General features: G+C 28.8%; 1 protein-coding gene across 5 annotated transcripts in view; it reads left to right on the top strand.

Annotated features, from left to right (window-relative positions):
- Mob2 (MOB kinase activator 2) overlaps positions 1 to 14,407 on the top strand; it is a 494,181-nt gene extending 479,774 nt beyond the window's left edge. For all 5 annotated transcript variants that reach the window (XM_085809669.1, XM_085809667.1, XM_085809666.1 and 2 more), the window contains exons 4-5: positions 5,374 to 5,498; positions 9,693 to 14,407. In XM_085809669.1, coding sequence (XP_085665795.1) covers positions 5,374 to 5,498; positions 9,693 to 10,264 — 697 coding nt within the window. In that variant the 3' untranslated portion in view covers positions 10,265 to 14,407. The remainder of the gene's footprint in view (positions 1 to 5,373; positions 5,499 to 9,692) is intronic.
- The last annotated feature ends 1,508 nt before the right edge of the window (positions 14,408 to 15,915 follow it).

Raw genomic sequence — 15,915 nt, 5'->3', positions numbered from 1 at the left:
TTTAGGAGAACTTAAAAGCTCAGGTTTTGCTAGTCTAAGTAATATTTGTGACTTCTTTAATGAATACATTTTCAAACCAGTCATTAAAGAGGACTATCGCAGTACGTCTGACATTCTGCAGCATAACCACATATAATCAAAACTCTCACAGGACAATTAAGATAAAGTGTATACGCAACATCATGTTCTGCAAGTCTGCATTTGGCAAGGGTTTACTGTAAATTTTACATAAATGATTGGTTACATGTATTATAAACTGTAGCATATATATTTATTATTCATAAGAATAAACTTAATTTAATTAAAAAAATTAAATTTAAATACATATTTAATTAAATATTCTTTGCACCATTGCTGCAAGAAATGAAATTTAAATTTGTTTAAATTTAAATTTCATTTCTTGCAGCAGTTATTCTTGCAGCAGTTATAGTCTTATTAAAGTTTTAAAGTAAAATTTCCCAAATTTTTTTGAAATGAAGTCCTTAAAAAACCTCTAAAAAATTCCCAGAAATTTCTCAAAAATTCCTTTAGGAAGTTAATTAAAACTTAAATTTAATGAAAGAAAATATTAAAAGTTTAATGAACTTGATTTCATTTGGTATATCAAAACTTAACTAAATACTGGCTAAAGTATGGAAAATTAGAAGAAGATTAAAATCTTCACTCAGTTCGGGCTATAATTGAGACTTTTGAAAAGAGTTGGCCCTTTATTAGTAAAAGGAAAGAATCCAGTATTGATTAAATATACATACAGTCAAAAGTCATTAATCCGGACTCGTCGGGACTTCGGCGATTCTGGATTATAGATCATCAGTTTAAATCTGGTAAAATGGCATGAAGAAATTATAAAATTAAAAATCTGAAACCGTAATTTACGAAATAAAGAACAATTATGATCTAAAGTGTATCAAAATTTACAAAAAAAAAAAAAAAGCTTAATATTTATTTGTTTACTTTATTAAACATTTCTTTCAATGTAAGTTGTTTAAGTTGCTTCGTTTTTTATGTGATAATACATTCTCTTTAATTCTATAAACATACATAATTTCTTGTTCAGTTACAAAGTTCCGCTGTTCAAGTCCTATAATTGCTGTGTCGAGAATACCAACTAATTTGTCAATCGAAATTTTTTCGTTTTCAATAACCTCTGTTACTTTCTTCGCTATCGGAAGCGAATTATAATGACGAGGCATTTGATTTAAATCATATCAAAGACAGAGTATATCGAAATGAAATACTGCATTTAGTAAGCAATTATAAGCCAAATAAAATAAAAACATCTGTCCTGAAGATAAGGATAGCGCTGACAGATCAACTTCCAATTCATTGCGCGCCCGCCGCGGCGTTAAAGATAAACAAAGGATATGCCTTTATCCATTTTTTGCAGCAATTCCACTTTTTGTTTAATGGACTCCGAAACATACTTTCGCTTTGTAGATCTGTTACATATTAGCAAATATAAATCGGAAATTCTATTTGACATAATCGAAAGTTCAAGCTTACTTTTATAAAATTGCTCTAACAGTCTGCAAAAAATAATAAGCCGGATCCAATTCAAAGATTAAGGAACAACGCAATCTGCAACATTAACTGAAATAGATTATTAGAGCTTAGCTTATACAGTCCGTTATACATTAAACGTGCATTCGTAAACGTATTTTGCGCACGCGCACACACAAATTTGCAGCTGTTAAGGTTTTACGTGCATGCGTCAACACGACGCATGCGCAGAAAGTTTGTAGCTTTGAGGTCCGAATTATAGATCATTCCGGATTATGGGTGTCCGAATTAACGACTTTTGACTGTATTTACAAAATATTTACAATAAAAATTTACAATAATTTCTCTACTCTTTTATATCCTTCGTTACCCTCCAGCTAAGGTTTAAGGTAATGTTATCATATCTAAAAGAGCCAAAAAATTATAAAGTAAAGTCAAGGCCTGCCTTTTTAATATATAAATTAATAAATTTTGGTGGTACTTGGTTATCAACTTGTACATTAATTAGCTTTATTATTTTTTCCTTTAAATCGTCTATTTCAGTACATATATTTTTTATTCTGATAATTTGGCTATGAAACGTGTTTTCTATTACTTTTCTAGAGATATTAGAGTTCCAATTAATTAGTTTAATAGTAGGAAAATAGAAATTCCTTCTTTTATCAAATAATTTAATTTTGCTGTGTTTAATAATTTGCAGGTCTAGGAATTCAATAGTATCTTGATTCGTATTCATTTTATTAAGTGTTAAAATATTTGGGTAAATTTTGAATTGCTCAAAAGTATAATTATTATTGAAAGTTATAATATCATCTATGTATCTAAAAGTATGAGCAAATAGCTTTAATTCATTTTTATTTAAACTTAGTTGGAATTTATATTCAAAAGTAAAAAGAAATAGGTTACAAATTTGTGTAGAACTGTTTGCTCCCATAGGAATTCCTCTAACTTGCTAAAAGATCTTATTATTGAATTTAATGTAGTTATTAAATAATGCACAATTCAGATAAGTATTCCATCTTTCAATACAAAGGATGTCAAGTATGTCAGGAAAAAGTTGTGGGAGTTGTATTAAACTAGTAAAAATTTCTTCTAATGGTAGAGAAGCATAAAGGTTTTCAAAGTCATAGCAGTTAATGTTCTTGATTGTTAAACTTAAACTTTTAAAACTTCTGAAAACTGGAGCATTATTATTAATAATCCAACTATAATTGTGTTGTTTGTTAATGAGATGTTGGATTAAATTACAGATTTTTTTAAATATAATTGCAAATATGTAATCTATATTCTTTTTATAATTATTTGTACCATTAGCAATAAATCTAAATTTGAGTGGTGATTTATGAAATTTTGGGAGAGCATATAGATTTGCTAATCTATTGTAGTTAGATGGTTGTGAAATTTGCAGTTTCTTATGAAATGCTTTTAGCTTTTTTGCAATCACATTTTCTTGTAGATTGGTGAGTTTGTAAGTAATGGCATTATTGAGTTCAGTATTAATTAATGATACATAAAAAAATTTTCATATTATGCTAAAGTTATTATTGACTTTGTCAATTTTGGTAATTATGAACTTTTGTTTTAAATCCTGTAAAAGAGGTATGAGAATATTCCACTGTAAATTGCTATTAAATTCAATTTATCGAATTTTTTGCTTGAATTCTTCTAATACTGCTTGTTTCCATGCCATAAAGGTAGAATTTGGAATATTTAATTTGAAACTAGTTTTAACTGTAAATTCGTCTATATTTTTTACAAAACTTTTAAAACTGTGATGTTTGTTAATTTTTAGTACTGGTCTAAATTTGGTACCTTTTTCCATTAAAATTCTTAAATGTTGGTTTTGAACTATTGCTAAATTGCCTGTTATAATATGTTGATGAAATTTATCTATGAAATCTTTGTATTGAAGCTCTTTACAGTATCAATGGGCTGTAGAAGCTAATTCATGGTGGTTAATTAGCAATTTACTAAGAGGTTTTTGATACTTGAAAGGTGAGATCTGTACTTTAGCTGGAAAAAGTTGTTGACCTTTTCTGAAAATTTTGCTAAACTGACTTTTTTCCTTTTTTTAGAATTTAAATTTGCTTTTTTACTTTTATACATATTTGTTAAAAATTAAATTTAAATTTGTTTAAATTTAAATATTTATTATTCATATATATTTATTAATGCAAATGAAATAAAGATAAAAATTTTTAAGAAGTATGTACATAATGTCCACAAAAGCCCTCACATAGCCCTTATTCCCTCATCCATTGGTTGGGGAAATATACTTCCAATTATAAAAAATGTTTGAAATGCAACAAAGGTTCATGTTTTTGTATTTTAACATTTTGATGGTAATCAATGAGATCAGCTCACATTCCAGTTATGAGCACACCTCGCATTATAAATCTACTACTGACTGATATTATATGTATTTAGGTAGAAAGAGTGTTTTAATCCACCAGAGGGTCAAAATTTAAAAGAAATTTGTTTATAATACAAAATCTAACATTTCATACTGTAAATGGTTTCCTCAATTCTTATATTTAGGAAAATGTTTATAAAAATGATCTTTATAAAAATAAAACAAAAAAACCTCTTTACAAAAAATGAAACCCAAGAACTTTGACCCTCATGTGACAGAAACTGAAAAAGGTATTTAATTTCAAAATTTGAAATTTGTGACATTTTCAATTTGCCTTGAAGAGACTGTGTTAGAAATACATTACTAATATTTTCAAGATGTTTTACTACTTCAAAAATCATTATCTAATAACCATGCAATAAAAATTTATTGAACTAGAAATATTTTTAACATTTTAATTTATGCAAATTAGCTTACTAGTTGGCAGTATGACAATACTGAAGCCTACCAGTATTTTCTACAACAAGAATTCTGTGTAAGATTATGTGAATCAAATCTCATTGTTTTGCGAAAACTATATTGATAAATACTTTTCATAGTAATACACATATAAATGTTTGTCACTTAAATCTACTACCATCAGAAATCTTGTAATGAACTGATATTTTATTTTTAGCTAAGAAGTAATGCAAGCACTTTGCTTTTCAGTTTGTGTGCAGCCTGTGTATCAAGTTCAGGTTTAAGCATTTTTTTTCGGGGGGGGGGGGTCATAGAATCATTTTCTATACTGTTTTTGTTTCATGACTATTACATTTTCCTAAATGGGTATACAGACTGGGAGAATGTATAAAAAGTTAAATTTCACAGTTTCACTATTTTTTTTAATTTAAAAATGCCAAAACAGGAATATTTGTGTCATTTAAAACATTTTTTAATCAGAAATATGTGTCGATAACACACAGTTTTGAAAAAAAGGCTGAATTAGAATAGAGTGTATATTGTTTTGATGCTGTAAAGTTTGTACTTTTATAATTTGAAAAAATAAATTAAAAATATTCTGCCACAAGATTCGGCACAGCTGTGAAAATTGACAATAATTTTATTCTATCTAAAATAATTTTATAGCTGTTACCATGCCCAAGTTTTTTTTTTCCATCTCGGATGAAAACTAAAACAGCTTTTCACTGTTATGTTTCACTGTTATGTTTATTCATTATATTACACTTAATTTTTATTCTTTCATACATCATCTTGTCTTGTTATTGAATTAACCCTGCCTATTTGTGATAATATTTACAAAAGATATTGAATTAATTCTCATTGAGCTTTCTTTTAACCTGCAAAAGTTGCTGTTCATTTATTTAATCTCGCTCTATGTTAATAATAAAGTGCTTTCAAGTATTTTATAAATAACTAAAGATTACGCTCATATTCTAGATACTGAATATACTACTCTTGATTCATTGTAGTTCTATACAGACTGTTGTCATGTAATATTTTTAATCATATTTTTTTTTCAGGCAATATTTATGGTTTGATGAAAAAGGGAAGAAATGTAAAGTTGCTGCACCTCAGTATATTGATTGTGTCATGACTTTTACTCAAAGAACTTTGTATGATGAATCAATTTTTCCTACAAAATTTGGTAGGTATACAATTATATAGAACTGTTACACATTTCATTTATTTTTCATAAATATTTGGAATATTTGTACTATTCAAAATCATGAAGTAACAGTACAAGGAATTATGCCTTTTAATTACAGACTTTTAATTGCATTTGCCTGCTAGGATATGAAATTTGTATTGCATTTCAGTTCTTTTCTCATGGGTTAAACAATTTTCCTTAACTGTGCATTTTTTTAACTATCACTGTTTAAAACTCAGCATCTGGGTCGTCATTTCCAATTTGTTTGTGTTGTAGATTCCTGAAATTCTGTAATCCTCCCCCTCTGTATAAATATGCACCAAATCCGGCTCCTTTTTAATGATACAAGAGCAATTATTTATTTTATCTCTTGCAACTGACATTAATAGAAAGCATTCTGAAGCATACATGCATTTATGTTTTCTTTATATCATATCACGACTGCTGTTTAAAATCTCTACATTGTGTATATTGTGAAAGACAAAAATCTACACAGGAGAGATCTGAAATAATTATTAATGCACATTTCTTCTTCTATTCTCTTTTGTATGGCTTGAGCTTAATGAAACAAATGTTAATTGAAAAATAGAAAATTCTTTTTATACATCTTGATTACAAAACTCCATACTGAGAAGGTAATTTTAATTTTTGGCATGGAGGATTTGGAAGTTTAAGTAGCATCTTCAACATATTTACTTGAAGTCCGGTTCGGTTCAGAATTCTGTTTAAGTATTTGAAATATTCACATTTAGATTTGAACTTGAGCTTGCATTAAGAAATATTAATGTGACACTTAGAATTGTATACCTTTGGCTGACAAACTGTAATCTGGAATATAGTCAGGATTTTCATTTATTAAACAGTAACTGAGCAAGAACCGGTAAGCTGTCATCAGGGCTTGGATACTGAGGTTTTCAAAATGACCTCAAAATCAAATCTGAAAAAGAAATTCTCAGATTTGATCATATTATCATAATGAGAGTTAGCAGTTTCCACTGACTAAATTTCAGAATATTTCATCATTCTGGTATGATCTTAAATTAGGTTTTGTACTTATAATTTTCGGTATCTCTGTGTTAGTGATTTAGAAATAAATGACTGTTCAAATAAGTTCATCTTGCCTGTAGAAGTTAATGCAGTTATGCAAAGTGCTCTAGATTCATAATGTTCCTGAAATCTGCAAACTCATCTTTCCCAGCAGTGTCTCAAAATGTTGTACAAAATGAGAAATTAAAACATGAATATAGGTAGAATACTGAATAGTATTGGGATATGTAATAAAAAGTGTTTTCCATAAAATGAAATTTTCTTTGTTCTGCTTCAAATGAATTTATTGAAGTTATTATTTTAACAAAATGATAGTTTCTTGTTAAAAAAAAAGAGATTATAGAATTTAAAAATTTTGTTGAGTACTTCATATTTTTTTACTAAGCTCTTTTGTGTGAACAAACTTATTATGAAGTTCCAAATCCATTCTTTTCATAACTAATTTTAACAAATGTTGAATTTCTTTAATTTTCATCAGTCTGTATTTTATGTGTTAAAAAGGCAGCATTTTCGTGCCTAACACTTCTGATGAATGATGAGCACTATGACAATTTTTGGAAATGAATGGGCTTATTTACATTTTGAAAATTCATAGTGTTATTTTCATGCCTGGTGCACTTTTTGTTTAATTGCTGTCAACTTTTAAAGTGATGAATTATTTTCTTCTACATATCTTTTGAAAATTAAATAAATCTACATTCATTTATTCTTTTATAGGTAGAAGTTTTAGAAATTTGTCCTTTGTTAAAAAGCTGTCAAGAATATTTTTGCAAAAATAGTTAATTAGCCCATACTTGATTTATTGGTGGATACGTTTTTAATAATGCCTAATTTATAATTTTTTCCCTTTAGTTACAAGTGGACGATTAAAAGAAATGTTGCTCTTCAGACTAGGAAATTAACTTGATGAAAATGCTTTCTTGCTGATTAGTTAAGGTTCAGCTGATTGCTTCTTTTCTTTAACTTTTGAGTTTGAAAGAAATTTGTTTAAAGCTCTTATAAAGAGTGTCAATGTATTGCTTAATGTTACATTGCAGCATTTGGATTAATAATAAGTGTATATGCATTTTCCTTTAAATTGAATAAAATAAGATTATTTCTTTTAGCTTTTGACTTATTTTCGCCCTCAACATTGCAACTATAGAAATAAAAATATTAAAAGAAGCTAATGAAATACTTCACAAATTAATGACAGCTAACAATAGCTAAATTGCTACAGTTGCAGCAATAGAGAAAAAAGAAAAACTTAGGTGGTAGCTTTGTATCAAACATAGGCAAGAAGTAATAGGAAATAGAGGGCTATTTTATTGATACAGGAAGATCAATGGGGATGAGTAAAGAATACTAATTATCAGCAAAATAGGAAGAAAAATAGTTGAATGTTATATGCCCTGAACAGATTAAAGGTTGCCTTGCAACCATTTGTGTTTCTTCTCCCTTTTCTTTTTAAAATATGCTGTATGGTTCAAATGTAAAACATTTGCAAAAATAAGATGACTGCAGTTTGCTATTGTGTATAGAAGAAAAAGAAAGTCTGACATTAAGATGGCACTGAGAGGTCATCTGTTGAAAAGTGTTCAGCAAGAACTGCAGTTGCGTTTAAAAGCCCAGTTCTTTCATTCCTGTATTTTGCAGTCTCCCATGTTTCATACTGTAGTTGAGAGTTCCCCAAAATTGCTTATTTATGTGTCTTAGAATTTTTCCTGTTTCCTTGTATCTTTAAATAATAAAATTCTCAACATATATTATTTCAGATTTTCTGACTAACTATTTCAGTCTGCTTTGCTGTGAAGAATAATACGTCTTCTATATAGTGATGCTTTAACATCAGAAACACTAAGCATTAATATGTTGTGAAAAACTTGTTAACTACCATTGGTATATAATGATGATGCTAATCAAATCTTTGATATGCTGCCAAATTTTTAGTCTCTTTCAGAAAATTTAGTTGCAAAGCTGCTTATGAAAGTCAAGAATGTGTTTTGCAGAAAATTTCCTCTAGAATTTTTTCTGTTTCATTTAATTCTTTATTTAAACTATCTGAGTATGAATTGAAACACACTGCGCAAGCAATAAATATCTAACATATTAAAAAATGTTATGAAATATCATTATGCATAATCAAATACTATAAAACTGTGTATGAAAATATTTTTAGTCCTTTAGAGTTTTATTATTACTTTTTTAATCCCTCTTCAAGGTAAGTGAAGCTTCTTACATTGCATTTTAAATATTATTTGCTTGAAAAATATACCATTTATATATAAAATGTAGCTTCACAAAAAATTTTGAAACTGAGGTTTCTATTGTAAATGTTTGAATATGCTTCCATGTAAAATTAAATAGTGAGTGAAGAAGTAAGTGATAAACTATTTTATTGTATATTTAAAACATATTCTCATTTTATTAATACTTTTTCTGTATTACTTTTTTAAAATTTACCAGCATGTTATTTTATATGTTTATTCATTATTTTTGTGCTGTTTATCTGATCGATGAATTTAAAAAGGATTTTTACTAGCTTTTGTAATCTTTTTTTGCTATACATTTTTATACAAGATTTTATCACTACAAGTCCTGAATTAAAATTTTTCTATTGATGTCTTTTTTTAATAGTAATTTCTTTTGATAATTTATTATATTTATGCATTTGATCTTAAATTAGGATGAATTACTGATCATAACAAAGGTTTGTAGGTATATTTTAACATTTGAATGTGATGTTATGTTTTCATAATGTATGATTAGTCCATTTCCAAGACTGTCTTCCTGGCCACCTCTGATGTTCAGGGATTTATATAATGCGAACTAAAACAAAATTAAAATAAAAAAGATAATAATGGATAATAATAATTTGAAACCTAAGTAATGTTTTAATTCTGTGGAAAACTGAAAAGTATCTAATTTACATGTCTATGGTTAGACGAGAAATATTAAGTGAAAGGTTGCGAAATGTGTCAAAAGAAAAATTATGAGTGTTCTAACTGGCACTATTTTATATGTAGTCTTTAAAGTGCAATCCAGTTGTAAATGCTAGAGTTTTTATTTTTTTCTCAAACTTGTCGATGATAATTCTAGTTATGCAGTTTTTGTTGTTCATTAATTTAAATTAGGATTGCATACTTATTAAGTTTTCTTTTCTAGATCGAGACTTCCCTAGTTCTTTCGAGTCAATTGTGAAGAAAATCCAGAGGTTATTGTTTCATGTTTTGGCTCACATTTATCACATTCATTTTAAAGAGATTGTGCTCTTAAATATGCACGCTCACTTAAATTCCCTGTTCTGCCACTTCACCCTTTTCAATGAGCGCTTTAACATCGTAGATGAGAAAGAGACAGAAATTCTTAGAGATCTTGCAGTTGCTCTCAAACTCTATGGAGATAATGTGGATGCTACCTCTGAAACAGAGGATAAAAGCAAAGCAGATGCAGCAGCAAGTACAAAAGAAGTTGCAACAGCTGTGATAGAGGAAGACAATGCAGCAGAATCAATCAAAGACTGCATCGTATCGAAGAACACTGAGAACTCCAAGAGGCCTCCAGCATACTCGCAGTCATCACAATCGATTGCCTCCTCCATCTCCTTAGCCTTACATTCCCGGTCCAGTTCTGGAAGCCACTCTAGCTCCGGCTCTTGCGCTATGGACTCTGCTTTGTATTCCCATGGCACTCCGCCGGCACCTAATTTTGGTTCCTCACCCCTCAAGTTTCAATAGAAATATTTGTTTGTCACCCTGGCCATCCACAAATACTTGCACATTTGAAACCAACTGGCTAGGACAAGTCTGCATGCTGGCAAAATATTTGACATTTAAATGGTATTTTTAAATTTGTTGTGCAATTAAAACATGTTGCCTAGCAATAATGATCATTTCGTTTAAAAATATGTCATAGTTTGAGACTGTGTATTGTAGCAGAAGAGAACAGCCTAAGCTGGTTTATATAAATGGCACATTAGGTTTTTTTTTTTTTTTTTTTTTTTTTTTTTTGTTTGTTTGTTTGTTTGTTTGTTTAGCATTATTTCCAAGTCTTAGAAAAACTGTGATTTATGCTAACTACCACGAAAGATTGTTCTATATTGCAAAATGTCATAATGTGCAAGATTGTGCATATATAAGCATTGTGTAACTAATTCTGTGTATCCACATACCTTTGTATATATGTTTGATATTTAGAAAAAATAATCATTTAAAAATTTTTTGTATTTATTTTTGGGGGAAGGGAATATTACAAATTAATTTTCCAGAAGGGATGAAGAGGTAAATATTCCTTACAATATCAGTGAATGAGCCTGCATGCAGACTTTCCTCTGTACATTTTGTCTGCATAATCTTTGTGCAGCTAGGTTTAGTTATAAAAACATGATACTTCTTCTTAGCAAGTATTCTGCATGTATGAAAATGTAGTGACTGACTTAGGTTGTAATACTAGTTTGACAAAGGTGCAATGCAATTTTTGTTTAGAAAAAAGGTCACCTAACACCACAATGGGTAAATTATGTGAAATTTGCTAATGGATTCATTTATGAGCTTTTTCTTATTTTTCACATGTGAAACAAGTAATATAAATAAAGCAGGTATTTTCCATTATCAGAAATTAAAATTTAACTTTTTTTGTGCTACAAATGATGTCACAAATTCATCTTTTTTTGTTGAGCTTGTTAAAATGTTTTGTTATCACTCTAAAAAATTTCACATAATTTATGAACATTTTATTGTGGTTTGTTATGTGGATTGCATACCGTGCTTTGCACCTTATTGTAATAAAAATTACTGAATGCTATTTCATTGCAGTGGAAAACATCCATGCAGTGAGATTATGTGTGACAATCACAGCTTTGTAGATAGAAACAAAAAATATTATTTTTCATCAGAATTTTGAGCTAAGTGCAGTTATGATAAATAAAAATATTCTAAGACATGCTTATCATGCATGTATTATAAAATGCGCATGAATATGTGATTGTCAAAAGTGTTGATATTTATTTTGGTGAGACCTCCTCTCATTAAATGTACCTACTGTGAAAAAGTTTTGTAGTGTACGGCCATAATGCTGTTTATAATCACATGCAGCATGATTCCTGTATAAATTAAAAACTTATAACAAGACTTCCAATTTTAACAAACCCAAGTGCGTAGTGAGTGCCTAGAAACTCATTTAAAATTATCTGAAATTGTACAGTAGTGGAAATTGTCCTTACCTGTAATTTATTCATTTTTAAACTGCCTTTAACAGTTTTTACAGAAAATTTTAATTTTGGATAAGTAAAGAACTCTGTTAGCATGATATACATTTCTTCAGATGTGCCTTCATATATATATATATATGTGTGTGTATATATATATATACATATATCTGGTAATAAAAGTGCACAAAATTAAACTTTGCTTTTAGAGTTAGTTTTTTTTCTAAATTTCTGAGTGCATTAGAAAATAAATGACAGTTTTTGTTTATATCTTTTGACAACATTAATAACTTATGTAGTATATTTTTCTTTATAATGCCAAATTTGAGAAAAAGTCGCTGATGTGCAGAAATTGAATATTTATAATAAAACAAATTTATATAACTTTTTGAATGATGTCAGAAAATAATACAAGTTCTTGTAGAAGTTCAAATTTAATATTTTTGATGTTTCTACAAATTTGTGTATATATTTTTATTTCAGTTTTGTTTGGAGGTTTTGAAAATTTGTCATACCCTTCTTTTAAATTGTAGTATGAGCACCTTTCCCTTCTATTTAATGAAAAAGTATTTTTTATCTTATTCTGTATGGATGGCTGGGGTGGATTGCACTTGTGGATATTTCCTATGTGGATATAACAGTTGTGATAGAATCCATTGCTATAAAAGTTAGCCTTTTGACAAAACAGCATGGACATTATGTAGTATGTAAAAGAGTTTCATGAGTCTGTGATCATTGTGCATAGAACTGATATTTCTAGAGAGTCTTGTGTTTTTTTTCTATGCCTTGAGTGTATTTTGCTGTTTTCTGTAAATGAAGTGAGTCAAATTATATTTCTAGGGTTCATTTACCTATCAGTGTGTTTGGGAATCTCTAAAACTTCAGAGTATTGTTAAGATTACTTGTACTGGTACAAATTAGGAGAAAAATATAAAAATTGAAGTATGTTGTAAACTGCAAATAAAATGTAATGGAATATTGTAAAGACAGATTAATGTAGCATTCAGAATAACTTAATATGCAAAATAAGTTATATAAAAGTGCACTCCTTTTTATAGATACCCATCAGTATCTGATTCTTCAGAATATTTCATTCTCTGATGGGGGGAATTAGACGGAAAATGATGTGTGGACTGTGCCTACTCTGATGCATGAGTTGAAATTTGTGACAATGGCATAGCTGTGAACTAATTTATCAATATAGGTGTTGCTTTAACTGTTTTTTGTAAATAATATATATTTTCTTTAAAAAAGAAAATGAAAGGTGTCTGGTTTTGCAGTCACATACTGTTAATTCCCTCAAATGGGACATTGGCTTTGGTAGCTTAACTTAATTCTTGACACTGATCTTTCTTTCAGGTTTTGAAATAAGCCTTGAAAGTAATCTGCATCATTTTTTTTGAAGAAGTTATACATCATTAAAAAAGCAGAACAATTTCAAATTTAAATAGCCACTAGTGTCATATAATGCAGAGTTTAAATCTAAGGGAGGGGAATATAAAGATGCTTGTGTTCTTATCCAAAATATATTGAATTGTTCTAAATATTTTTAAATACAGAAATGTATTAATATAAATGTTATATAAGTAAAAAATGCATTTTAATATTTTGTATACCAATTAAAATGCATGCAGTAAATGTTCAATTTTTTTAACATGATTTTACTTTTCTCCTAACTGCACATTTGATTCAATATTTATTGTAAAACTGGTGAAGTATACATTTTACACAATGACAATTAAGATCATTCTTTCTTTTGGATGAAATAAATTTGCCTCATAAAATTTCAGGTGTTTGCAATGCTGACATAATTTCTAAATGTTTTAAATTTATTGACAATGGTGAAACTTATTGCCATCATCATCATTCTTACTCAGTAGTTCATATAACATTTTAAATTTGATGTTAATTTGTTTCAAGTGAAAGAAGAAAACATTAAGCATAATTTTACTCTCGTTTTTGTCACTTTTAGTATAAAATGGTATTTATTATTCTGTAAATTATTAAAAATTGCTTTGTATTGTTCGCTGTTAACTAAATAATTTGAAGCTTATGTTTGAAGTGAATGAACTTTAGATTGAACTACGAAAGTTTAAGATTTGTTTTAACATAAAATATTTTTTTTTCCTTTTGTAATTAAAAATATGGTTGTGATAAAATGCGGACTATAATGTGTGTAAAGAAACCAATTCTTAAAAAACATTTTCTTTAGGTTCATAGCAACTGTATTGACCAAGAATGACCAAGGCTTTTGTGCTAATTTGAAAAATTTATATAATAGTGTTACTTCAAAATCATAATATCTATGTATATATATTTATTACATATACACAGTATGTTATAAAGTTGGTTTCTTTACCTCCACAAAAGTCTGTTTCTTTAAGAGTACTACTTCCAAGTCAATACCTCATTTGTAGGAATCTAGTTATTTGTATTTTCATCTACTGTTGTAACTTAGTCTAATATGTACAACTGACCAAAAAATATACCTTGAGGTAGTGTCTCTCTGTACAAAAATGAGAACTTCAACTGGAAAAATAGTTGCTGGTTGTTAGAGATTGTGCACATAATTCTAGTTTGTTGAGGGTATGTTGCACAATCTGCACTTGTACAGTCCTGTAACTCTATGAAAGATACTAGTCAGAAAAGAAATAAAATTAGTATGTTAGCTGTATTTCAAAATGTCTGTCTTTATTTATAACTTTACATTATGAACAAAACACAGACATGATGTGCTTCAGTAGGGGCATGGCGAACTCTTAATGTTTAATTTTATTTGAATCTAGGTCAGTGGAATTGAAATACATGATTCATTTTTGTAATATGTTTGGGCTAGATTTTAATAATTAAAACTAGGTTCCCCTCTTATGATGAAGTTATAATATAAAATTTGTGTGGAAGACTGTTGGCTTTTTTTTAGTAGAGACAGTTAAAAGCAAAATGGAATTTCAAGAATATTATCATTGCTGAAGATAGTGCTGTGCTTTTGAGCGATGTCTCTGCGATATTCCCAAACAAATGCATAATATTCTTTATGCAATGTTACAAGCAATTGAATGCATGCATCAGCAATTGATACACTGTAGTTTCAAGACTCTGCAATAATCAAATTAACTGTGGTGTTTAAAAAGACTGTTTATAGGGTAAATTTTTATTTCCTGAAATAAATCTTTAAATAAATAAAAATTTAAATAATAGCACTATGAGAGCGACTTCAGTATACAAAAATTATTTAAGAATAAGTGAATTAATTTATAAGATTTATCGCAGAAAACAAATTAATAGAGCAATTCTATAGTCATTAAAAGGAAACTATTGGTTAATGATGCATCTTCTCTGTTACCTATTAAGGATTCTGTGAACAGGATGTAAACCATTTCTAAGAGAATGAAACAGAAATACTTATGGGGATTATATTATTTTAATATGACTGAACACACAAGGACAATCTGCCTAAGGAAATAGATATTTTCGTGGAGGATTACAAGGAAAATTGGCTTGTACTCTCATTATATTTGATGAGAACCATGAAAATGCCCATACAGTTACTCCTTTCACCTGTTTCAAATTATCACCGTTGACTGGTCTTATTCCTGTGGCCGTTGATTAATAAAGGTTTCTTTGATTATGGCAAAGCACATTAGGGCTATCTGCCTAAGAGCAGGAATGTCTCCGTGTAGGACTTTCTAAGGAAAACTAGCTCGCATTCACTTTACACATGGAGAAAACCTCGAGAACGTCCATGCAGCCAACCCTTTCGCCTGGAATTGAACCCAGGTCGAACTACCAATGTTCACCGACTTTGCCGCTGGTGTGCCGTGGATTAATAAGTAATGGTAATTTCTCTTTAATAATATATATGCAAAAAAGTCGATGGTTTGTAGCTTGTTATAACTATGAAGTTTAGAGTAGTTATTATTTGGAATCTGACACTTGAGGCTAAGTGAAAAGTTTGGTTTACAGTAACTTGTCTGAAAGAAAATATTGCGTTTAATAAGATGTGATGCTGGTGCTATCTGCTAGTCAACATTGTAATTAGATCCATTAACAACATTTTCTTCACGCTTAAGAAAGAAAAATCTTCAGTAATTTATTGGTTCAGAAACTCAATTGTATGGGCTTGCATATGACTAAATAATCTCAACAAATGGTGTTACATAAGGCTACTGGTCACTTTACTGC

The sequence above is a fragment of the Stegodyphus dumicola genome, chromosome X2 (genome assembly GCF_044657685.1).
Source record: "Stegodyphus dumicola isolate Sdum_Otavi_A_Nest chromosome X2, ASM4465768v1".
Taxonomy (NCBI): Eukaryota; Metazoa; Arthropoda; class Arachnida; order Araneae; family Eresidae; genus Stegodyphus; species Stegodyphus dumicola.
This window is presented reverse-complemented; position numbering and strand designations above follow the sequence as displayed.